Consider the following 23,967-nt stretch of genomic DNA (forward strand, 5'->3'; position numbering starts at 1 on the left):
ATGTCACGGTCCCCTGGGGCACAGAGTATGTCTGTTCAACTTGTATCCCCTCTTCAGGGCTTGACACAGAGAAGGTGCCCAATGAATCCTCACTGATTTATTGATTCTCCATGTTGGCAAACAAACCTGGGTCAGCTTTTTCAATATCTTTCCTTAAGATCTTCTCAGTAAACCCAAGAGATGCTGGCAGAAGCTGGCAGGCTGATCAGAAGTGAGAAAAACAGCAGGAAACCCTAGAGTTTAGGGAACTGTGTGTCTGGCAAGAAAAGTATTCAATACATTGGTTCTCCTGACCCCCTGAGGAACCCCCAGACGCTTTGGCATGCCCCTTCCAAAAAATATTTCTGAAGTGTATTAGCTCTGCCATTGTTTACCAAAAAATGACATTTTTCAATGGAGTCCAAAGTGCCCATGCTCTATAAATAGGAGCTGCTTTGCAGCAAAAAAACAAACTGTTTCCAAAAAAAGGGGGTAGGGGATGGGAAAAGAAGACAATTGTACACTTAGAGTTGTTCGGTGTATAATGTAAGCTATTGATTGGTGGGGACAGGCAGGAACATGAAGAAATAAAATGTATTATGATTATAGTTTATTGGGTACTTACCATGGCCCACACACTTAGCAAAATGTTTTACCTATGTGACCTCATTTAATCCTCACAACCATTCTATAAAGCAGGAATTACTCTCCCCCAGTTTACAGGCTCAGAAAGGTTAAGAAATTTTACCAAGATCCAACAGCTGAGAATGAAATCCAGGTCTAGCAGCGATGCCCAAAGGTAACAATACTTTTTCCCTTCTATGATATCATATTTGACTAATTCTTTAAAATTGCAGCTAAATATAATTTAATTCCTGCATTAGTGAATAGGATACACAGAACACATTTTGATCTGAAAGCTAAAGACCTCCCAGGCCTCAGGACCCACCACACAAGCCATCCTGGAGCCCCAGACACTAAGGAGAGTGGCTCAGACCCACCCGGAATTGCCTCTGTTTTTAATAAACCCAAGCCACCAGCTTGCTTTGTTATGATTTATCTCTTTTCCTAAAGTTCAGATGATAATATGGTAAAGCTCAAAAGGCTAAATTTCTTCTTCCAGTAAATTCCTTAGAAACAGTAGGAAACAGATTAATAACCTAATCCTTAATGGGTCAAAGCTGTCGTGGTCCGAGCGCGGGTTGGAAGAAGAATTTCCAGACACGAAGTATTTTAGAAAAGAGTGAGTTTATTGAGAACAGAGAGCAGAGGAGAGTTAGTGAGGGGCGCTGCCCATACAGCGAGCCGACTTCCTGATAGACCAGGGAGAGCCAACCCCCTTTGTGGGCTAGTAGCCAACTTTTATAGCCTCAAGACAAAATTCCTGCTGGCAGGATGGCATTAGGTGATTGGTCAGGATGCTACAAGGTTACGTACGACATGGTTATTATTTTGCCTAATATGGAGCTGGGGGGCTGCCCAGTTTAGACTAGGAGAGACCATGGCAACAGTTGCTATGGGGGTTTGGTTAATTCCAGAATTTTTGTACTGTGTCCTTGATGTAGGTTGTCCTTGATGCAGAGCTCCACATTCCCCCCTCTTTTTATTTATGGGCCAAATCTTTGGCCCCTTAACACTCCGCTCATGACTAATTCTCTGCCTAGCCCATCTGGGGCCATAGGAACCTAGGGTATTGGGGAAAGAGGCGATGACCTTTCCTAGCTTCTTCCTGCTGGACAGGGGCCTCGTGGGGCCCTGGTCCCCAATGCCCGCTCTCCATCAGGGTGTATTTACGGAGGGAGATGAGAGCCTGCAGAATGATAAGGCAGCTTGTTCCAACGTAGTTCGTGTGCCAACTGGCTGGTATCCTTGTTGTAGCACCATCTGGAATTGAATCTTTTGAACCTGTCAGGAGATGAACTTAGATAATGTGTTGATAATGCAGGGGCCAAACAACAAAACAAAGGCCATCAGGATTAATGGTCCCATCAAGGGCAATAGCCATGTCCATATCTGGATACCCATAGAGGAGAGGAGGCTGGAAAGCCAGCTGGGGCCCTGTCCTGCTCTCTCTTTTAAATCTTCCATTAATTTGATGTTTTTCTTTAGACACTGAAGGTCTTCTTCAACCTGGCCGGAGGTATGAACATAGAAGCAGCCTGTCTCATTTAGTTGGGCACAGACACCCCCTGCCTCAGCTGTTAAAACATTAAGGGCCCTCCTGTTTTGTAAAACCACCTCGGCCAGAGAGCCTAGGGCTGACTGCTCTTCCTCAGTGGCTGCTACCATAGTCTTCCAAGACTCCTGGACCACAATGGTGAGATGCAGAACGCTCCTCTCTAAGGGTTACGCCTGCAAACCAGAAGAGCACTCTAAAGACACTATGTATTATTTCGGGCCGACCAAGAATTGGGGTATCATAACCATGTGCCCCCCAATCAGTGGTTCGTTTTTGTCTCTCCAGGGCAGGTCTTAAGGCCTCCTCGAGGAAGGACCCAAGGTTGGGAATGTCTCCCGAGGAAGCTAAATCCTTTGTAGTCATAATGGTCGCCTCTGGGACCGCAGCAATAATCATGCAGGAGCCCCCAAAGTGTGGGAAGATCCAGATAGACCCCGTTACCACATAGATATGAAAATCCAGGGCCCCTCAAGGATACCCCGTTGTGGGTCCCCAGAACCAGGCCCTGACCTTTTGGGAGTTTTCCTCTAGAAATAGACTGGGGTCCCATGGCCTAGGATTATATTGGGAAGGCCAAACTCCGAGGAAGTAATCATCTACGCATAAAGGGGAGAATCCGGGCTCTGACTGATTATGAGTGTGATGGGGGGATCGGCATAACAAATTTCTAAATGTTAGTTGAATTATGTTATATTTCGGAGGAGAGTCTTGTCAGGAGGTTAAACTAAGTAAGTGTCCGGTCGTCACACCAATCCCCACATATTTAGTTCCCAGGGCCAAGCTGTTTATATGGATATGGTCTTCATTAATATATTTCTTAGTTGCATTTTTCCTTGAATTTTCCCAACACAAAGTGAAATTATCTTCACATACATCATATTCATCCTCCTCTGACCAGGGATCCCACTCCAGGCTAGTCTGATTAAAATTGAGGGTGTAGATACAAAGAGAGTCATTTAGCCAGCCCCAAATGGGTCCCCATCCATCCAGGTTGGAGACAGTCCTTTAAATTATGTCTTTTCCAGTATGCACAATCCCCTGATTGTAGGTCGTAGGGCATCTGATCTTCATCCAAAAATAGATTACTGAGATAGATTTAGAAACAAACTTAGAGTGTCCTTTAATAATTCAATTAAACTTTTTAGCAATATAACATAACAGCAAGGAACTATCTGGGAAGTGAGTCTTGGTAACACAGACCTTAATTAACAAAACTAGAATTTAATATTCAGTGAAACGTAATTTTTTTTTTTTTCCCATTGTGAGGGCATTAACCCTGCAGCCAGGGAAGGCTTTATCCCATCAAATAAGAAAATGAGATTTGTCAGGGAGCTGGAAAAAACCAAGCGGCTGTCTTGGATTTCCCATAGCCTTGACTGTTTGATTGACAGCTATTGTTTACCCATTTTAAATTCCCTGATTTAGGAGTAGACTGTTGCCATGTTTTAAGGGCATCAGGATGGCAAAAGTCTGGCAATGAGGGGTTAATTTTTGTGGAAGCAGAATGAACTTTATCTACGTGCGCCATAATCTTCATAGATCATTGTGAAATACTACTTATTTACTCAACCAAAGTAACAAAAGGATTTTAAAAGCAAATATAAATCACTTAAATGCAAGGTAATTCACACAGTCTGTTATCAAAAGCAGCATTCCAAGAAAACTTCGTTATCTTAACAGAGAGAAAGAACCAAATTCCAGTCTGGTACCAGCTTACTGTTAATAACAAAATTTACTTACCTAATTAATTTTAATTCAATCTTAGAAAGTCCTTTCTATAAATCTTGAAGAGGCAGTATTTTTGCAAAGGCAGTTCAACATCTTAAGAAAATTGTAGCATGTATAAAACTCTTTTCTCGGGGTCCACTTTCCACAAACCTTTTTTTATCACTTTCTGTATGCATCATTTTATTTTCCCATTCAAAAACAGCTACCTGTAAGTCAGTCCTACTTCCTTTTTCCTTAATAAAATGCAATTCCATTCCTCATACCTTTTTTTACTAAAAACATACATCCTACCTTCCTTAAGCAACCATGAACTGTCCTTTATATCATCACTCTGTAGATTGGTAAACATACATCCAAATAATAATTTTTGAAGAATGTGCTTTCTTATAGTAAATATCTCAGTGTGGCACCAACACATTTTTTAATAGTTCCAAACCTTTTGTTTCTCTGTAAAAGGAAGCCAGTGTTCAGTAATTAATGTTTCAGTATCTTATTTTATTTGGAAATGGACTAGGTATTTAATAAACTTCCATCCTTTAACTTAATTTAGCACAACTCAATGTTTTATGTTGTCGACTATCTGGAGAGATTATTCTTAAGTAGACATTCCTAAAACATAATTATTCCTAAAAAGTTCACCCAAAGCTCTTATCTCATTTGTATTTTCTTTTCTTAAAAGTTTCTTCACCTTGAATTATTTTCATTGCTGACAAATTTGCAGCAATGAAATAATAAGATCTTATTTTGTTTATATTAAACCTAGGCACAATAAAAGTATTATACTTAATGTTGATGGCTCGAAAGACATGTCTATATTAATTAGATCAACAAACATAAACATTAACACCAGGTACTAATTTAATATTGAGTATTTCCCAGTTCACATCAACCTGAAATTTATTTAGCTTAATTTTTCTTGTTTTAGAATTGTTTGATTTGTAAGCGCTTACCTTTCTTTTAAGCCAATTAAATAGAGCTCATTTACAAATTAACCTCAGCAATATTATCCAAAGAGAAAGACACATACTGAGACATACACATATATCCAGACAGTCAGAGATCTCATTGTTTCCACTTGAGATTTAAAATGTCTCTTTGCCTCTTTTTTTCTTTTTTTTTTTCTTGGCTTGAAGTTCTACTCATTAACCCAAGGCTGAAGTCTGAGGCAAAGTCGGCTGTGTTTGTAGCTCAAGGACATGATAAGAGTTAGCTTCAAACTTTTTCCTAGGCATATTTTTGTTCTCTCAGGGTCAGGATTCTGAAAAAAATATTTCAACAGGCTAGCTTTTCTAACTGCACATGCAAAAAGAACCCCTTTTGCAATTTCAAAAAAGTTTTATTTTAACCAGTTTTCTCCGGAGTCTAAAGAATATTGTGGCCATCCTGACTGAAGGAACCTGTTTTGAATTTGGGAAATGTCAGACATGGGAAAGGGAACATGGACTCAGTGCTCATGTCTCCATTTGCTACTTCCCTTAAAGGAAGCATATTAGAATCTGTTTCCTGGCGTTGGGCAGTCCTCCACCTTTTGTGCGGAAGGGAGAGGGGGCTTTTGCCCTGATAAGGGGGTGCCTGTTGGGGAGCTGTGGGTTGAGGCAGGGGCAGGGGCTGAAGCAAAGGGGGTTGATGGGGTGGGGGACAGGAAAGGTCGAGTAGAGGGTCGCCTAGGAGATCTGATGGAGCGGGAGACAGAGGGGGTTGGGAGGATAAGGCGGCAACAGAAAGACACATGTGGCACGAGTCCCTTAGCTCCAGATTCTGACTAAGGGCCATAAAGGTCTGGACATAAGGAACCTCTGAGTCCTTTCCTTGTTTCCGGCAAAAGAGATCAAGTTGGAGGATCGTGTTATAGTTTAGTGTGCCATTAAGAGGCCATTGTTCTGGGTCCCCCAGTTTATACTGAGGCCAAGCCGTGTTACAAAAGAAAATGAGCCTCTTCTTTTTGAGATTTTCAGGGTCAAATTTTTCCAGTTCCTGAGGATACAGCCGAGGGGTGAGTCTGAGGGAGGCTCCCGAGACGTACCAGAACCCATTCTTAGCCTGTATGCCGTAGAATGGGGGTACTGCGAGTCACCAGCTGACAGAAAGCGTCCCCTTTGTCCCAGTGATCTCTTCGTGCGACTAAGGCACAAAATGGGCCGACCATCCCAACAATCGCGTCCGACTATGAGAGGTGACCCCTGAGCGTGCGACTAAGGCACCACGCGGGCAGGGAAAGAAAGAAAAGAGAGATTCCCAGGACCCACTGTTTGGCAATTCCCTGAAACATGAAAAGGCACTCCTGGGATGGCTCAGAGGCAACACCTAGGCCCCTGTAAGTCAACCTGGACTGAGAAAAAGGTGAAAGTAACAGAGAAGACAGGCTGAGGAATCCGCCTCGTTGTCCTGCCAGGAAGGCGGTGGCCAAGGGGAGGGGGCTCAGTGTTTTGCTTGAACCAATGTGTACCCCATGGTGCACGGAAGTTGTCTTGCTGGGGGCAGACGCTGTAACAGCCTCGGCTGTTCCGTGACCCCCCTATCCTTTCATGGGAGTCTTCAAGCGGCAGGCGCCCTAATGGCTTTTAAATGCCTGACCCGTGCCAGCACAATATCAATCGGCCTAGTCCTTGGTCAGAAGGAAGACAGAGGGAACCTCACCCGTTCTGGGCGGCAGTTACTGGGGCAAAGTGAGCCGTGGAGCCTTCAGAACACACCAGGGCGTGGCCCTGGCCAGAGTCCTCTGTTGCTTCCCCGGCAGCTTGCTTGTTCACAGAGGGTCCCAAGAAATGAGGAGAGGAGGTTGGGGAGGAGATCCCCCAAGAGATGTCCCCGTACGGGCCACCAAAATGTCGTGGTCCGAGCGCGGGTTGGAAGAATTTCCAGACACGAAGTATTTTAGGAAAGAGTGAGTTTATTGAGAACAGAGAGCAGAGCAGAGTTAGTGAGGGGCGCTGCCAATACAGCGGGCCGACTTCCTGATAGACCAGGGAGAGCCGACCCCCTTTGTGGGCTAGTAGCCAACTTTTATAGCCTCAAGACAAAGAAATTCCTGCTGGCAGGATGGCATTAGGTGATTGGTCAGGATGCTACAAGGTTACGACATGGTGATTATTTTGCCTCATATGGAGCTGGGGGGCTGCCCAGTTTAGACTAGGAGAGCCCATGGCAACAGTTGCTATGGGGGCTCGGTTAATTCCAGAATTTTTGTCCTGTGTCCTTGATGTAGGGCTCCACAAAAGCTATTAATAGGTAGCTTATAGAAAAGGAAATATAAATGGCGCAACTTATTTTTTAAATGTTTATTCATTCATTAGGGGAATGCAATTAAAACTATCAAGACACCATTTTCCACATGTCATACTGTCAAAAATCAGAAAGCTCTGGTACCACATGGAAAGCTCTCACACACTGGTGGCTGTAACATCAGGAAGAGCTTCCTCTGTGGGGAGAAAACTTTCCCAACTGGCAGGATCCCTCAATAGCCGCACACACCGTGACTCAGGAGCGCCGCTTCTGGGAACTCATCCTTCAGATTGCCTTGCAAGTAAGGAATAACCCACATTCGCCATGTATTGATGCAATAGCTATAACTGCAAAGGACCGGAAACAACCAAATACCCCTCCATCCAAAGGGGCCTGGTTAAATAGATTATGGTAAAACCATATCCATGCAACCCTAAACAAGAGTTCTTTCAGTAAGGCTATGGAGCTCTTCAAAACAGTGAAAAAAATTAGAAACACACGGGAAACTGATGATAAAGGCAGCCTCTGGAGAGGGGAGGTGGCAGCTGGGGTGGAGAATTTCACTGTATAGTCTTTAGTACCTTCTGAATTTTGAACCACGTGAATTATTAGCTATTCACAAAAAGAAAATTAAAATACTTATACATATTGAGTCCTTCCATGTTATGAAAGTTTCTGGCTCAGCTCCCGCTAATTGAGTTACTGTACTCTATCCTGTGGTATATCCTGCCTCATGGAACATCAGAGATAAAACCTAAGGACTCTGAGTCAGGTGGGGCTCTGCCCACTGCCAGCCCCGAAAGGGGAGAGACCCGTTACGGTCAACCAGGCCTGCACTTCCCCGCTCCGTCAACAGGTGGCACTACAGGGCCTGTGGCCTGGGACAGATGGCAGTGGCTTGGGGAGCCCAGGAGCCTCAGGCCGCTGACAAAGAGGCAAAGAAGCAGGCAGACACAAATAAGTAACATAAAATAGAAACCAACTTTATTTCTCTGGAAGAAGCAGATATTCATAGCCGGGGCAGCAACTTTGGCAAGAGGCTGGTGGGAAAACAAAGAACAGCACAGGGGAAGAGCTGGGTCAAAGAGGAAGCACTGGTGTCCCTCCAGGGCAGCTGCCCCCTTGGTCTCCTTCCAACCCTGGGGCCTTGGGCCCTGGTCCCTGCCAGAGAACGATCTGGCACCCTAGCTCTGCTGCCTGAGCCACCTCAGGCTATTTCCAGGCACAAGATCCTAACACCAGCCAAGTCCCTTAACATGTCCATGGTGAGGCCACAAGTCACATTCTGTCCGACACCCCAACTGCCGCCAGGGGCTCCCTGGGGAGGGCCCCCGCCCCACGCCCTGGGTGCTGTTCCACCTTTCTGCACGGCCAACACATCCTCCCTGCCCGGGGTCAAGCCTGGCTTCCCCACCGGCAGGGCCTGGCAACACATTTCAGCTACAGGCCCCACCAGGGACTGAAGCCAGAGGCAGGTCAGCCACAGGGCCTGCTGAGGCCGCCCCCAGGCCTGCCTTCAAGAGGCTCCCTCCTGCACCTCGGCTGGGTGTACTGAGAGCTCCGAAGTTGCAGGGACAGCGCTGGGTGAGGGAGGGACAGGCAAGGCGGGGCTCCCAGCCTCCTGCTGCCTTGGCCTCGCTCTGCCACTGGGAGCAGCAGGTGCAGCAGGTCCTCCAGGCCTGGCAGGGCATCTCCCCACCCTCGTCAGATGGACAGGCTCAAATGATTCCTTCAGGGCAGATCCTCTGGGTCTCCAGACATCTCAGCGCCTAAAGGATGGGAAACAACCAGAAAGCCCTTCCATCAACAGGGGTCGGTGCAACAGAGTATGGAATGTCCAGTGTGGGTGGGTGTGAGAGGGGCCTCTCAGGGTCAGCCAAATCGGTTGAAAACTGGTGGTTCTAGGCACTAATTTTGGAATTTAGCATCCTGGGATGACTTCTTTAATAAACTACGAATAAGAGACCAGCAGTATCGTGTATTAGAGTAACTGAGGCAAATCAGTAAGAATAACCACGAGGTAATGGCCAACATTCAGTGATGGCGTCCCATGGGCCAGACACTTGCTGTGCGGTGCATCCCTCATTAATTCTCCTAACCAGTTCTACGAGGTAGGCACTATCATTTACACCCGTTTTACAGACGAGGACCCTGAGAGGTCAGGAAAGGAGCATAAGCTGACGCCCGTGTGAGCAGAAGGCTGGGCTCCAGCTCAAGCTGTCTGCCGCCAGAGGAATCCGACACCCACCCCGCCAGCGCCCCCTAGCGAAGGATTTCACTTTCTGACTTGATAAAACTTTCATTTGTATGTATTTATACTCTATATCAAGTATGTTATTTATATATCTATATATTTTGTTATATAAACACGTACATACATTTTTTATAGGAAAGTAATGGATTTTTTTTTTTTTTTGATTAGACAGTCCTTTAAAAAGGCATTAAATCTTTGTTACTTTAAACTGCAATAGGAAATGAAGAGGTGAGAGAGATTTGTTTAAACCACTGGATCCTAAACTGCTTCTCACTGGAGCCCGGTCAGGAAGCAAGCCCCCTGCAACCAGAGAGGCTCCAATTCCTTTTACTCATTAGCTCATTTGAACAAAGTGGCTATGAAGTCTAGATAAACGTGCTTAGGAGAAGTTTTTTCTCCGAGAACTGTCTGTGTCCTGGGATCGGGACCCCTTTCCCTCCTCCCGCCTGGAGCCCTGTCTGGCCGTGTGTGGCTGTGAGCTGTTGGCTTTTCCCAGAGTGACTGCTCCAGGACACCCCGGACACAGGAAGGTGGCAGGGGCAAGGTCTGCTCACTTGTGGTGGGCTGGGCCGCAGGAGCCCAGCAGGTGGCAGCCAGCCTGCTCCAAGTTCCAGTCGAACATCTCCAGCACTTTGTGGCACTCGCCTCGCGGCCGCAGACCCAAACCAAAGAGCTGCTCCACCTGAGGAGCAGAGGGTGGTGCCGTGGGACACACTGGGGCCAAGGGGTGCCGGACCAGGGCGGGACAGAGGAGAGTGAGGGTGGGGGCAGGGAGCAGGAGGGTTGGAGGAGAGCCGCAGAACCAGTCTTCAGGGTCCCTGAAAGCCAGAGTGGGCAGGAGGTGGTGGTACCTTCAGATACTGGGCAGCCCTCTGCACGCTCCAGCTGTGGCTCTGCAGGGCCGCCTGGCACTCCTCTGTGGTCACCCCATGCACCATGGCCTGCAGCTGGGCACACCCACCCACCCATCAGCACCACTCGGGCCCCTTCCTCTGGGTCCCTCGGGCCCCTGCCCCTCCTCACCCTGTAGCCAGGCCCACTACTCACCATCTGGATCTTGTCTGCTGGCCGTCCAGCCTCTGGCCCGTCCCCGGGGCAGCCCCTCTGTGGCACCCGAGCAGTGGCCCTCAGGGCTGGCGGCTGGGCCCCTGAGTTACTGGTGTTGGTGGAGAAGTCAGCCTTGGGGTCTGGGGCAGCCTGAGGCATTGGTCGAACGGTGGCAGTGGGGGCAGCAGGAGCTGGGATGCCGGGAGGGGGCAGCAGCAGGGGCACAGGCATGGGGGCCGGCTCTTCGGGGCTCCGGGTCTCACGCAGGAAGCGCTGGTAGCGCTCCAGGTAGGGTGGGCGCTCAGGCAGCAGGTAGTAGTGGGTGTTGCTGACCTTCTTGCCATCGCGGACAATGGGTAAGATGCAGGGACCAGCCCGGGGGCCAGGTGCCTGGATCACCTGGGGTGTGGCATACTTGGGGTCTGAGGCGAAGCTCTGGGTGGTGGGCATGGTCTTCCCAGGTGAGCTGGAGAGCCGGGGTGGCAGCGGGGAGCTGCCGCGTGGCACCAAGGGGCTGGGGGTCCTGGAGCCTTGTGGGGACAGGGGCTCCCGGGGTGGTACCCGGGGAGGGGAGGCAGGTCCAGGCCACCGCCCCATCTCCTCCTCGCCCGAGGGGGCTGGAGACAGCTCCCCACGTGGGCGCGTGGGCCTCGGGGGGATGGGCACACGGGGGGGCACCTGGGGCTTGTCGTCGCCCACCGGGCTGGGCGAGGGGACCAGAGAGCCAGCCGGGACCTGTAGCTGCCGCATGCACTCCTGCTGCAGCGCCTGGAAGATCTCTGCGGTCTGCGCTGAGTTGGGCGGCTTGCCCCCACCCTGAGGCGGGAGGAACAGGTTGTCCTCCAGGGGAGGGAAGAGCCGCGCCGGCTCAGGCACAAAGGCGTAATTGGTCTCGCCCTGGCTGGGCCCAGCAGAGACCTCTGCACTCACTAGGGTGCTGTTGATGGAGCAGACCTCAAAGTCATCCTCATCCTGGGCCACGTCATCGTAGGCAGGAGGCGGGGGCAGCGGGCGCGCATCCCAGTCCACCACCGGCGTGGGATGCAGGGGCCGGGGCAGCGCCCGCGAGGGGCTCTGCGGCGGGGTCTTGTCCAGCAAGGAGCAGGCATCCATGGCCAGCTGCGCCAGTGAGGGTGCACAGGGCCGCGGGGCCGGGACCACGGGCTCCTCACCGAAGTCGATGAGCGTGATCTCACTGCTCCCGCGGCCCGCTTTGGTGCCCGGCACCCGGGCCGAGGGCTTCGCGAGCCACAGCCCACGGGGCAGTCCTGGCTTCCGCAGGCCCAGCCTCTTGAAGTCGCTGGACAGGGGGTCTTGGTCCTCACTCACAGGGTCGTAGGTTGGTTCTGCGATGGAAGGTAGACCCCAACAGGGAGGCGGCGTCAGGCAGGCCGATGGGAAAGGTGGGGTGTGGGGAAGACAGCCCACCAACTCCCCACTCCCAATTCCCGCAGAGGTCGGCCCTCAGCCGCCAGAATTCTCTGCACACCCAGACCCCATTCAACAGGAGGGCAGAACCTGCGCCGGTGGTTGGCAGCCCTCTATGGGGCCTGGCGAGCCCCTCCCTCCATTTCAGCTAGAGCAAGCAACACCTCACACCTGCCTGCCTCTGACACCCCTCCATCAACACAAGACCCCATATACCCTGGCTCCTGAGCCCTGGTTAGTAATCCCTACCCCATTACGGCACACCATTAGTGCAGGCAGGGGGCTATGGGCAATCTCCCACCATCAAGGGCAATAGGAGCTATCCTTAGAGAGGACAGAGCTCCTGATCAACTGGCATAAAGCCCAGACACGGCCTCTGCAGGTCCCAAAGGAAGTGAGGCAGGGCTAGGCAATGGCGGACAGTGGCAGAGTGGGCGCCAGGACCACACTCTTGTTCCAGAAGCCCAGGCTTTTGGGGGTGGGGGGAGAGGCAGGCATGCCGGGCCAGGTCAGCAGCAAAAGCTCACAGCACACACCCACTTCCCCTCCCACCAGCCGGCAGGCCAGGGCTCTGTACCTTCCAGGAGGAGAGAAATGAGAGGAGAGAGGGGGCGGGGGCGGGGGCCAAGGCACCAAGAGCAGCCCCACTTACTCTGAGTGAAGATGGCAGGCTGAGGAGGGCGAGGTGGAGGCTCCCCTGCGAGAAAGGTCACGCGGAGAGTAGAAGGGGCAGAGCAAGGGAGACAGGACAAGGGAGGGGAGACAGAGTCAGACAAGAGGGCAGAGTGTGGAGGGGGGAGGGGGTGGAGAGAGAGAGAGAGAGAGAGAGAGAGATGTGAATAGGGGCAAGTGAATGTACAAACCCAGCAGCAATGGGAAGCAATGGGGCGGCAGGATGGGAAAACTATGTTCCAGAGCGACAGGCCCTGGATCCGGGAGATGGATGAGGCTCCTGGCCAAGATGGAGCCCGTGGGGTGGTTTTGGCAGGAGAGGAGAGCAGGATTAGGGGGAGTGAGGAGAGCCAGGATCTGAGCACAGCGGGGAGGAGGAGGGAGGAGGGAAGCTGAGCGGGCAGGCCAGTGTGGGCCAGACCGAGGGTGCCCACCTCGGCGGATACAGCTGCCTCTCACCGTCCGCCCCACGCCCAGCCGGAGCCAGGGACACAGCTGTCCCCCTGCTGCCCTGACCCAACCGCCCCAGAGCAGGAACAGTCAGCTCGGGGTGGCCTGAGGAGACAGCATCCCTTCCTGGGCAGCTGATGAACTAGGGGACCAGGGCTTGGGTGCCCTTACTTTTCACCCTGCCCAGATGCTGGGTGGGTCTGGAGGTGCTCAGTTCCACACTCAGCAGGTCGGGAGGGTCCATGGGGTTTCCCAGATACAGTCTGTGGGGAGAGAAGCAGGTCAGAGATGGGTAAGGGTGTGGGGCGGTGGCAGTGAGGGCACCTTGGAGGAGATGCTGGGCCTGTCCCCTGGGGTCAGGCAGAGGACAGAACCATCTCATCCAAGCCCCTTGCAGACGTAGGCCTGGAGCCCAGGACTTCTGACCCCCAGTAGCTCCCTTCTGTAGATCTAGCAGGAACCAGGGGAGGGTACCGTGGAGAGGGGGCAGAGAAAGAACTCCTGACCGTAGGCTGAAAAACCTAGTACTGTAGGAGCTCTAAGGACACCCCAAAAGGGCAGAGCTGGCCCTCTGTAACCCCAAGGCACCCCAACCCATGCCCGGCAGCCACCTGCTGGCACACTCTCTTCTCTCCTGCCAGGCCCTGAGGCGTCTGGGCCACACTGCCCCAGCCAGCGTGGACAGGAAGCATCCTTCTGCCCCACTGCCAGGAGGTAGGGTATGGGCCGGGCTACCGCCACGCTCCCAATTCACCTGCAACCCCTGTGCCTACTCTCAGGATCTGGGACGTAGTCACTGGGGCTGATTAAAGCCCAGAGGAATGGGGCTGGGCTGGCCATGGCACGCCAGGAGCAGGGCAGAGGGTGCCGGGCCGCCTTCTGGAAGGTGTCTGCCTTCTCCGGCCCCAGCTCTCCCAGGCCCTCGCCTGGCTCCTGTGAGGCAAGAGACGGGCACCCTCCCAGGGCTCAGTGTTCTGGTGTGCGGGGCAGGGGGTGAAGGGCCTGCTGCGCCACACCCCCGGGGGCAGAAGCCTGTCAGAAGTCAGAGGAGAGAGCGCTGCCCGGAAGCCCCGTGGTGCCAGCACAGAGGCTCGGAGGCCCAGCAGGAGGAGCTCCAAGTGGCTCCCTCGGGCGGGGCCCCCAGGAAGTGACTAATTCTCCTGTGTGTCCTCCCCAGATGCCCCCCCGATGACCTCATCCTTTCACTTAAAGGAGACTGAACCCCCCTCCCAGGTACAGAGTGAGCAGGCAGGTGGGCGCTCTGAAGTTTCCCCGCAGGGAGCTTTTTCTGCACCTTGCACCCCTGGGCCTGAGCCAGCAGCTCCCATCTCCAGGACTCAGGTACTACCAGCAGGAGAAGGGAAACTGCCACCCAAGTGCTGGGGATCATGAGAAGCTTTCCTACTGAACTGCTTCCAAAGGCTGTTCCCAAGTCCATTCTCCTAAAGCCAGTTTGCCAGGGGGGCTTAAGGTGTGGACCCTGGAGGCCTTTTATCCTTTGAAGCTCCAACCCCAGTTCTGCCGACAAGGAAAACCTGCTGAACAAGAGGCCCTTGGCCCACGGCTGTAACTGGGACCTTGGAGGCCTGGAGAGCCTGCATGCCCAGAGAGGGGCTGCTGGCCCTGGAGCCCCCAGGCGGGACCCTGCCGGTACTCACTCATCGATCCTGTCAGGGAAGCCCCAGCAGTGCCGGGGGTCGCTGTCACCATGCCCTGTGTGAATGAAGCTGTTCTGCAGGGGCTGGCTGATGTCCTGGGCCGACAGGCCGGCCACAGAGGTCACCACGTTGCGAGGGAAGGGCCCCACGCACAGCGTCCGAGTGTTCTGCCCGCGCCACCAGTAATTCTCAGCCCTGCGCAACAGAGGTGACATGGTGAACACCAGGGCGTGGTGGGACGGTCCCAAGGACTGGGACCCTTTTCACGCCAAGCTCTCTTTAGCCATGGTATCTGACCACCTTGGCAGAAGGGAGCACAAGGGCTAAGGCCCCAGGATCAGAGTAGCCTGCCACCAGCCCACCTCCTCCCAGCAGCCCCCCAGAACCTGCCACTCACCCAGTACAGGGCCTGGTATTTGCACGCAGCCTTACCCTAAGTGCCCTAGGTGGGTCAGACAGCTTTTCCTACAGTTTACAAATACGGAAACAGGTTCAAACAAGTGACATGACTTGCCTACAGTTACCAGAAAGAGTACAGCAGATCCAGAATTCAAACCCAGTTGTTAATCCATGAAGCCAGCGCCCTTCTCACAATACCACCTCGCCTCCCTCCTCCCCCGGCAAGGCCTAAGCCCCAGTCCTCTCCTAGCCACCCAATCTCACTCTTCAACCCAGTTCCAGGAGTTCTGAGCTACAACAGCCCAAGGGAGCACCACGGCCTTAGGACTGGGCTTGGGGCCAAGCCCTCCTACCACAATCCCATCTCCTGCAGGCAGCCCTCCAAGTTTTGGAAGCACCTGGGGCAACCCACGCTATCACATCACCAGTTTACACATCTCCAGTGCCTTCCACCACCTCCTGCCAGGACCGTGGGACCCCCACTCTGGCCCCCATCCACCTCCTTGGGAGGAGAGCTCCACTCTTGTCTTAAACAAGGGGTCCAGAAGGGAACCCAGCCTCCCAGTGTGGCTGGACTATGGGACCACCAGCCCCTCGCTCTGACCTCAGACACAGAATCTGTTGGCACAGCCTAAGTCCAGGCCTGGGGTGGGGGTGGGAGCTGGGCCAGGTGGGCAAGAAAGAACAGAGCGCCCTCCTGGACGCTTCCAATGCCCAAAATCCAACAGGCCACGAGGCTCCTGCATCTGCTGGGATCACGCACACCTGAGGACAGGCACAGAATCTGGGCTAAGGCAGAGGTGGTGACAGCCTCATGCTGCTGCTGCAGCGGACGTGTGTGGCACCAAGCTGCATCCGCTCACGGTCAGCCCCCAACCGGTACATCACCTGTCCACAGCAGGAGCATAAAGAAAGGTTTCCACCAAGCTGCAGCCAGACCAGAGGGGTTGGGGGTGGTGGAGGCTGGAGGGAGGCAGTGAGGCCCGAACACCTGGAGCCCCCTCCGTGAGGTGATATGGCCACTGGGCCAGTGTGACCCCCAAAGAACCTGTCCCAGAGACCAAATGTCGAACCCCACAAACACAGCAATCCTTGGGGAGCCAAGAGGCGTGGAGGGCGAGGGACGAGCGCCCAGCCTCCTTGTCAGCAAGGCTGCTGACCGGCCACCACAGACACAGCAATCCTGTGATTACCACCCAGCCCCCCTGGGTGGGAAGGGCAGGAAAGGAAGGAAGAAGAGAGGACAACACCCGGGAAGGGACAAAGCCCATCCAAAAATAGCAGGGCCATTCCAAAGAGAGAAACGCCTCCCCTCCCCACACCCACCCCCAGGCCGGCTGAGGCCAAGGAGGCAGGGTGGCGAGCCCCTGGCCCCCAGACCCCGATGCTGCTCTCACCCAACACCCGTGGGCCCCCTGGGTCCCACGTGCCCCTCCACGGAACAGGCTCAGACACCAAGCCCATGGCTGGACGCTGGACTCTGCTCTCCACGCCTCTTCAGAGATGCTCGTTAACTGAGGTGGAGAAGCAGTGCAGAGTGGAACAGACTCGCGTCCAAGGCCAGGTTGACACCGTGATCACGGCCGCCCAGTGGACCCTGAGCAAGACCAGATGGGCAGGAGGTCACTCCCTCTGCTCCTTTCCCTTTGCTAACAGACCCTCACTCGGAAGCCTCCTCTGGACCCACTTCTGAGAGCAAGAGCAGAGCCAAGCCTACCTCTCTTTGTTACAGGTATGGCCAAGGCTAGAGCCAGGCCCGGAAGAAAGGGCTCCCTTTATCACTGCTGGGAGTCCTCACATCAAGTCTCAAAAAAGGAGATGGGAGGTGAGGGGCAGGAGGCACGACAGCCCTTGCTACTGGGGGAGGGGAGTTGGGAGCGCAGAGTATGTATAAGAAAGACCGCCTTGGGAATGACATCCCAAGCACGGAAGCAGCATCCTCCCAACGAGGGTCAATTATAACTCCCGAGATGGCCAACATTATGTCACGCTGCCCACTGGTACCCCTCCAAGGCTCAGTGGGGCGGAGATACCAGCAGCCCAGAGAGGACCAGACCAGCCCTTCCCACCCAGCCTGCTCTGGCCACACCTCCCTTCCCCTTCCAAGAACAGCCCAGAGTCTCCATGGCAATTGGAGGGCACAGTCCCCGTAGCAAAGACAGGCACCTCCAGCAGGATGCCTGACAGCATCCTGGGACAGGCAAGATGTGAAGCAGCACCTGAGAAACACCAGGGCCTGGGTTAAGAACAACCGAAGGCTGCCCCAGCTCTCTTGGGGACCAGCCTCTGGAAACCTCAGCCCCTTATCCCAGTCCTGGCTTACGTAGCCCAGAAATGGCTGACAAATGTGGCTTAAACATTCTGCTCAAAACACCACCCCACGCACTTCTCTCCAGGTGTCCCCGGCAGCCCCTGGCCTTGAGGGACAACACACCCCCTTTGCTTCCCCCTCTCCCACCCACCACAGGAAGCAAAGGCTCCAGGGACCAGGCCAGGCCAAGGACCTACACATGGATTTCAAAATCTCTGTCCCCCTTCTCTGGTTTGTGAAAACAGAACATCAAAGTTCTGTCAGCCATCCCAGCCTCCAAAGAAGACCCCCTGGAAAAGAGTGGTCATTGTCTGTCCCTCACAGTCTAGACAGAGCCTTGCAAGCTTGGCTCACAGGACATCTGGTGTCCTTTGTCTGTCCCCTGCCTGGTACCCCGAGAAGCCCTGAGTCTAAAGAATCAGTCAGAGCCAGGGGCAAGGGTGCTCCAGACTCTGGCTAAGAGACAGCTTCTGCAAGAAGAAATCCCAGTCTAACAGAAGAGCACAGATACGAGACAGCTGAGAGCCAGGCTGCTAAAGGAAGATGGAGAAACAGACCGAGACCCACACATACAAACCCAGACCCAAAGGGACACCCACGAACAGAGCCCACCCACCCGGAGACACGGAGACAGAGCCAGACAAACAAACACACTTGGGGCACCAAGGAAACAAGGGGGCATTTAAAGCTCTGGTACCACCGACACACAGGCCCACTCCCAAAGCCTCACCGGCTGTCATGCCTCCTGTCCCTCACCTCCCACCTCCTGAGTAGCTCCAGGAACCTGCGGCAGGCACTGTGGTCCAAGTCGGCCGGTGGCCCTGGAGGAAGAACCCAGCAAGCCCACACTGGCAGGCAGTGGCAATGGAGCCAGCAGCTGGGCCAACCCAAGCCTGTGACGAAAGGGCGGGGCAGGGCCCGCCCACGGTGGCCTCCCAGGAGGAGTGGCTCCCCTTTCCCCTCCTGTTCCCCGCCTCACTCCAGTGGTGACCCAGGGTGCCAGCTCCACAGACAAACGCCCCAGAAACACACAAAACCCCTGAGTCACCCCCTAGGAAACACTGGGCCCTGGTACACGGGCCCCCACTGAGAGCAAGGGATGAGGGAAGTAGAGACCTGGGGACTACAGGGTACAAGAGGGCTCAGGTCCAAGGCCCTCTGGCTCCTGGAGGTGGGAATGGCTGTAGGCTCAGATTCTAGCTGAAGGTCCTGCCATGCACCTCCAGAAGGGCCCCCACCCTAATCTTCCTATTTCCAGAATGCTCCCCAGACTGCCATGCCTGCATTCCCTTCCCTGGCCCCTTAGCTCCAAACCACAGACTACATATTCCTTCCTGTCCTCCAGGCTTCTCTCCTAGCAGCTTTCTACTTCTGTCCACCACCATGAACTCCCCAACCATACCTCCCCCCACCCAACTTGCTGGGATGTCACACTTATTCACAGATACTGGGCCCGAACGTGAGGGGAGCCCTGGCCTGAGGAGGAGATGCTGGGGCCACAGCGCGTGCAGGTCATGCTCCTCCGCAGCCAGCCCAGGCTCCAGGGCCTACTCCATCAGTCTGACTCAGACCCAGAAACACTCCCTCTCAACAACCCCCCATGAGGCACAAGGTTTATCCAAAGGTCCCAGACCCCCACACCTGAAGTCCAGGTCGAAAGGGCTCTGTGGGAAGTCCCTGCCTGGCTCTGAGTCAGAGGAGCTGGGAGTGCAGGGAATTTCCTCTGCCTCGCTCCTCTTCCTGGTCCTCCATGCTCACCCCCTACCCCAAAGGCACCTCTAGCCCGTCCCACCGCAACCAGTTCCTCAGACACCCTGGGGATGAGATAACAGAGGGTGGGCTGAGCGGTAGGGGGGCCTCCACAGCAGGCAGGCTTGAACTTTGGGGGCTCCAGGTGGGAGACCTGACTCAGGAGAGGCTGCCTGCAGGCAGACACGTGTTGCCAGGTGTGAGGGGGAGGGAGGGGGCAGGAATAGAGACCCTGTGAGGGCAGCCTGGGGACAAAAAGGCCAGGTGGGAGGCCCAGCAGAGGATGGAGGAGAGCCCTGGGAGGGGGAAGTGGGCTCAGTGGGAGGGCAGAGGCTGCCAGGAAGAGGCAGGGCTGCTTGGGGCTACTGAAGGGCACCCAGGTGGGAGTCCAGAGTCCTTATCCTGGGAGGAGGGGGAAGAGGAGGGGCAGGGGAGGATAAGAGGAGGAATGTCCAGGAGCCCCAGTTGGGCCCCAAGGCCAGGCTGCTCCATTTCCTACACCCCACCATAACGGCAGTGCGGCCCCGACCCACAGAGCCAGGGCTGGAGCCTGGTGGGAAAAGGGTGACAGAGGAGACGCTAGGCAGGGAAACCCCGCTGCAAGCCACCGCAACTGCATACTTAACCCCAAGCACTCAGGAGGACCCAGGCCTGCCCTCCCCTCTTGCTGCAGGGGACCTGAGAGGCAGAACGGCTCTGGGTCCCAGGCCCAACCACTCTGCACCCTTCAAGGTGGTGCAGGCACAGCCCCCGCGCTCCCTACCTCCCCTCAATGACGGTGATGACATCGTTCATCTGGATGTGCAGCTTGTCTGGTTCCTCAAAGTCCTGAAGGGCCCGCATGTCAGTGGGCTGGGCCTGGGGGCAGAGACAGGTCACTAACCACCTCAGGCTGACACCTGCTCAGATATCCCTGCCCCCAGGGGCAGATCTGCCCTCACCTCCAGCAGGAAGTCCCTCAGGGCCACAAAGGTGGGTCTGTCCTCTGGCTTGTGAGCCCAGCACTGAACCATGACATTGTAGATGTCCTGGGGGCAGTCCTCGGGCCGGGGCAGACGCTCCCCCTCCTTGTCAATCTTATGCAGGATCTGGTGGTGGGGAGGTGCAGTGTGAGGACAAGCAGAGCACCCGGCTCTTCACCGCTCGTCTTCCCCCCCAGCCCACGGAACAGCTGGAACTGCTGGCCGCCATGCCTGTACCCCAAAGAAGAGCTCTGCCTGCGCCCTGGGCCTCTGACCCTTACCCCTAGGTCTGGGGCCTCCGAACAGGGGGCCGTGGCAAAGGAGGACTGCGAAAAAGCCCAGGCCGGCCTGTTCCTGACCACTGGGGGCCGGGCTCTTTGCTCAGCTACCTAAGGGGGTGAGGCAGACACACGGCACAGGAGACAGGGATTCCAACAGGTAGGAGCCAGTTCCAACAGGGCCAGGTTGGGAGACAAGGATCAAATCAACCCCCAGCCACGCTGTGGGGAGCATAGCCCCAGCCCCCTCACCTGACTGCCATTGAGGCCAATCCAGGGCTCCTGGCCATAGGTGAACATCTCCCACAGAGTGACCCCAAACATCCAGGTGTCGCTGGCATGGGAGAAGGTGCGAGTCTTCAGGCTCTCAGGGGCACACCTGGCAGAGGCAGGGGTCAAGCAGAAGGCCTCTCAGAGCAGCCCCGCCCCCTGCATCAGCGCCAGTGGACCCCGAATGCTCATGCACAAGTGTGCCGTTGCCCCGCGTGCCCGGGTTCACAGTAGGTACTGGGGGCGCAGTGTGAAGTTAAGGACTTCTTAACTACGGGGTGCACAGATTTGGACAAAATTGTCTCTGCTCAGGTCTTTGAACCACGCACGGCCTGGGGTGGGGAGAGGAGGACGTTCCCATGTCAGGGAAAGGAAGAAGGTCAGCAGCTCCAGGAGGGGCAAAAAGTGGGGTGGGATAAGATCTCAGGCTGTTTTCTAATTGTGGTGGGAGGATGACAATTTCCAGATTTGGGGCAGGATCCTAGGATTTAGGTCATTTCAGCAGGAAGGTGTGGGTGGGAAATCTGGATAGGGCCTGGGGAAGAACCAAAATGGGTGGGAACAGTCACAGTGGCTTTCCTCATCCCACATGCTCTCTGGGGCTCCCTCTTGGGTAAGGAAGAAAAATGGCACTGCAGGGAAGCTAACAAAGGGTATTCATTCCAGGGTGGACTGAGGCACGGGGACTGAGGAGGAAGCCGCCCTCGATGGAGAATCAGAGATATCTCATGGGACTGGAGAGCTGGCCCTGCCACTCAAAGGGGGTGGGACCCAGGGAGAGTCACCCAAGAGCTCTAAGCCCCACATTCCTCATCTGTGAAATGGGAATAACAATAATTTGCTCACTTCACAGGATTGTTTTAAGAGGGCTGCATAAAAAAAGGTGACCTTATAATTTACCATTCAAACCAGGACACTTGAGTATGAAAGGAGGTGCTATTAATTACTCCAGGACATCAGGCATAATCCAGGATGTGTGATCATCCTAGACATAAAGTCAGTAATTAATTAGGGGTGACTGTACATCCTGGATTAGAAGGGTTTTCTGGCAACCAGAACTGGACCAACTCCTCCCACCCCAAAGCAAGGAGACGACACTCCTTCAGGAGCCTCTGACAGCAGAGGATCATGATGGTCTCAGCACACGATAAGCTCACACAGAGGCCAGGGCAGGGCCAGGTACCACCCCAGTGTGCAGGTGAACATCCCTCAACAGTCTACAAGGCCCTGCCTGCCCCCAGCTCTACCTGGGACACGCTTACCAGCCAGTCTCTGCCTGGCTAACTTCTCCTGATATTTCAGGAGCTTAATACCGGGTCTTCCAGGAAACCTTAATGTGTCCCACAGCACTTATCCCTGTGCATCCTAGTACCTGGCACGTGGGCCCCTGAGAATTCCTGGATGGATAAGTGAATGGATTGGCACACAACAAGGGCACCCCAGGCCCAGAAGAGACAAGGGCTGGTGGGTGTATGGAAGGCCCTGGAAGCTCTGAGGCCTGGGTGTGTAGGGACCAGGGCGGGGCAGGGCAGGGTGGGGTCCAGGCCCCGAGAGCCGGCAGCGCCTGCCCCTCACCAGGCAAAGGGCACCTTGCGATGCTCCTGCATGACGTAGTGGTCGTCATTCTGGGGTAGTGCTCGCATCAGCCCGAAGTCTCCGATCTTGACCAGGTCACGGGTGGCCAACAGCAGATTGCGGGCAGCCAGGTCACGGTGAATAAAGCGCTTGGACTCCAGGTAGCCCATGCCCTCAGCCACCTGCACAGCGTAGCGGCTCAGGGTACCCAGGAGGAAGTGGCCCTGGTGCTTGCGCAGCCTGTCCAACAACGATCCCAGAGGTGCCAGCTCTGTCACCTGAGGCCACGGAGGAGGAGGGAGGAATAAGCATGGCTGAGCCCTGCCCCTCCCTCAGCTCCTCCCCTCAAGGCCTGCCAGAGCCATGCTCCATGCTCCTTCCTGGCCTGTCCTCCAGGGACCTCTAGGACTCCTACAGCTTCCCAAGCCTCTCCCCTCTAGGGAACATGGGAAACCAAGGCCCAGAAGAGCAACCCAAAGAGGCTCAGGTTAGCAATGCCAAAAACTAAACTCTGGGACCGGCCCCTCTCGTGGGTGCAACCCTCTGCCGGTGAACACAAGCCAAATCCAGAGAGATGGAAGTGAGCTCCAGCGGACACCGGGGTCAGTCAGTACCGTGGTAGGCCTGTGAGCCCCTCTGCCACATCAGGTGGGGGACCAAAGCAGGATCTGGAGGACCTCTGACCTTTGTCAGGATGGAGGGAGTAACCACAGCACAGGCAGGAGGTGAGCGGCACAGGGCCCTCCCTGCCGCCATCCCCCTTGTGCCCACAGTACTCACCATCTTCATGGGCGGCGTGAGCACCACACCGTAGAGGCGAATGAGGTTTCGGTGGTCAAGCGAGTGCATGGCATTGACCTCCCGGATGAAGTCGTCCATGGCCTCTGGCTGGCTCAGCACATCAGGCTTCAGGCACTTCACAGCCACACTCACCTGGCCAGAGTGGGGACTGCAGAGAGTCAGGACAGGCCCCAGCCTCCACACTCCGGGCCAGCCTGCTCCCCCCTCCAGCCTCAGACCTGCTCATTGGGCGGGTGAGCATGTCCCAGGTGCCTGTGGCCTGGCAGGGGGAGGGCAGCTGGCTGACCCCAACAGCCATGAGCCGGGCCTCCCCTTCCCGCGGGAGTGCCCAGGTTAAGTGGCAACCGCAAGGTAAGAGATGACCGGTACAATGATGGAATATTAAAATGTTATGATAAAAAATGTTTTTGGTGTAGAAGGAAAATGCTTTAAATATAATGCCATAAAACTAATCTATGGTGACAGAAATCAGAAGAATGGCTTCCCTTGAAGGGAGGTGATACGCAGTGGAAGAGGCATGAGGGAGACTTCTGGGGTGACAGAGATGTTCTACATCAGTGGTCCCCAACCTTTTTGGACCCAGGGACGGGTTCGTGGAAGACGGTTTTTCCACAAACCGGGATGGGGGGGGTGCTGGATACGAGGGTTCAGGCGGTAATGCGAGCGATGGGGAGCAATGGGGAGCGGCAGAGGAAGCTTCGCTCGCTGGCCTGCCACTCACCTCCTGCTGTGCGGCCCGGTTCCTAACAGGCCTCGGACCGGTCCCGGTCCACAGCCCGGGGGTTGGGGACCCCTGTTCTACAACACAATCTGGGCAGTGGTCACACGGGCCCATGCATATGTGAAAATTCACTGAGCCGTACACTCAAGAACTGTATGCTTTACTGCACACACGCTATCTTTCCCTCTGGGGAAAATTTTTAAAATACAATACTAAGATGAAAGGGCAAGCGTTAAAAAGTTGTATCTAAAATTTGTATCTTAAAGAAATTCAACAAAATATCT

At 54.5% G+C, this 23,967-nt stretch overlaps 1 protein-coding gene across 9 annotated transcripts in view; it reads right to left on the minus strand.

The window, feature by feature from the left end:
* Positions 1-8,070: 8,070 nt before the first annotated feature.
* TNK2 (tyrosine kinase non receptor 2) overlaps positions 8,071-23,967 on the minus strand; it is a 41,460-nt gene continuing 25,563 nt past the window's right edge. For 6 of the 9 annotated variants that reach the window (XM_061194302.1, XM_061194303.1, XM_061194301.1 and 3 more), the window contains exons 5-15: positions 22,942-23,094; positions 22,162-22,439; positions 20,569-20,695; positions 20,018-20,164; positions 19,840-19,934; positions 14,618-14,812; positions 13,131-13,222; positions 10,410-11,755; positions 10,214-10,309; positions 9,917-10,044; positions 8,071-8,877 (exon numbers count right to left, since the gene is read on the minus strand). In XM_061194302.1, coding sequence (XP_061050285.1) covers positions 8,871-8,877; positions 9,917-10,044; positions 10,214-10,309; positions 10,410-11,755; positions 13,131-13,222; positions 14,618-14,812; positions 19,840-19,934; positions 20,018-20,164; positions 20,569-20,695; positions 22,162-22,439; positions 22,942-23,094 — 2,664 coding nt within the window. In that variant the 3' untranslated portion in view covers positions 8,071-8,870. The other 3 variants (XM_061194304.1, XM_061194309.1, XM_061194305.1) reach the window with 3 other exon arrangements.

This window comes from Eubalaena glacialis, chromosome 6 (genome assembly GCF_028564815.1).
Source record: "Eubalaena glacialis isolate mEubGla1 chromosome 6, mEubGla1.1.hap2.+ XY, whole genome shotgun sequence".
NCBI classification, from domain to species: domain Eukaryota; kingdom Metazoa; phylum Chordata; class Mammalia; order Artiodactyla; family Balaenidae; genus Eubalaena; species Eubalaena glacialis.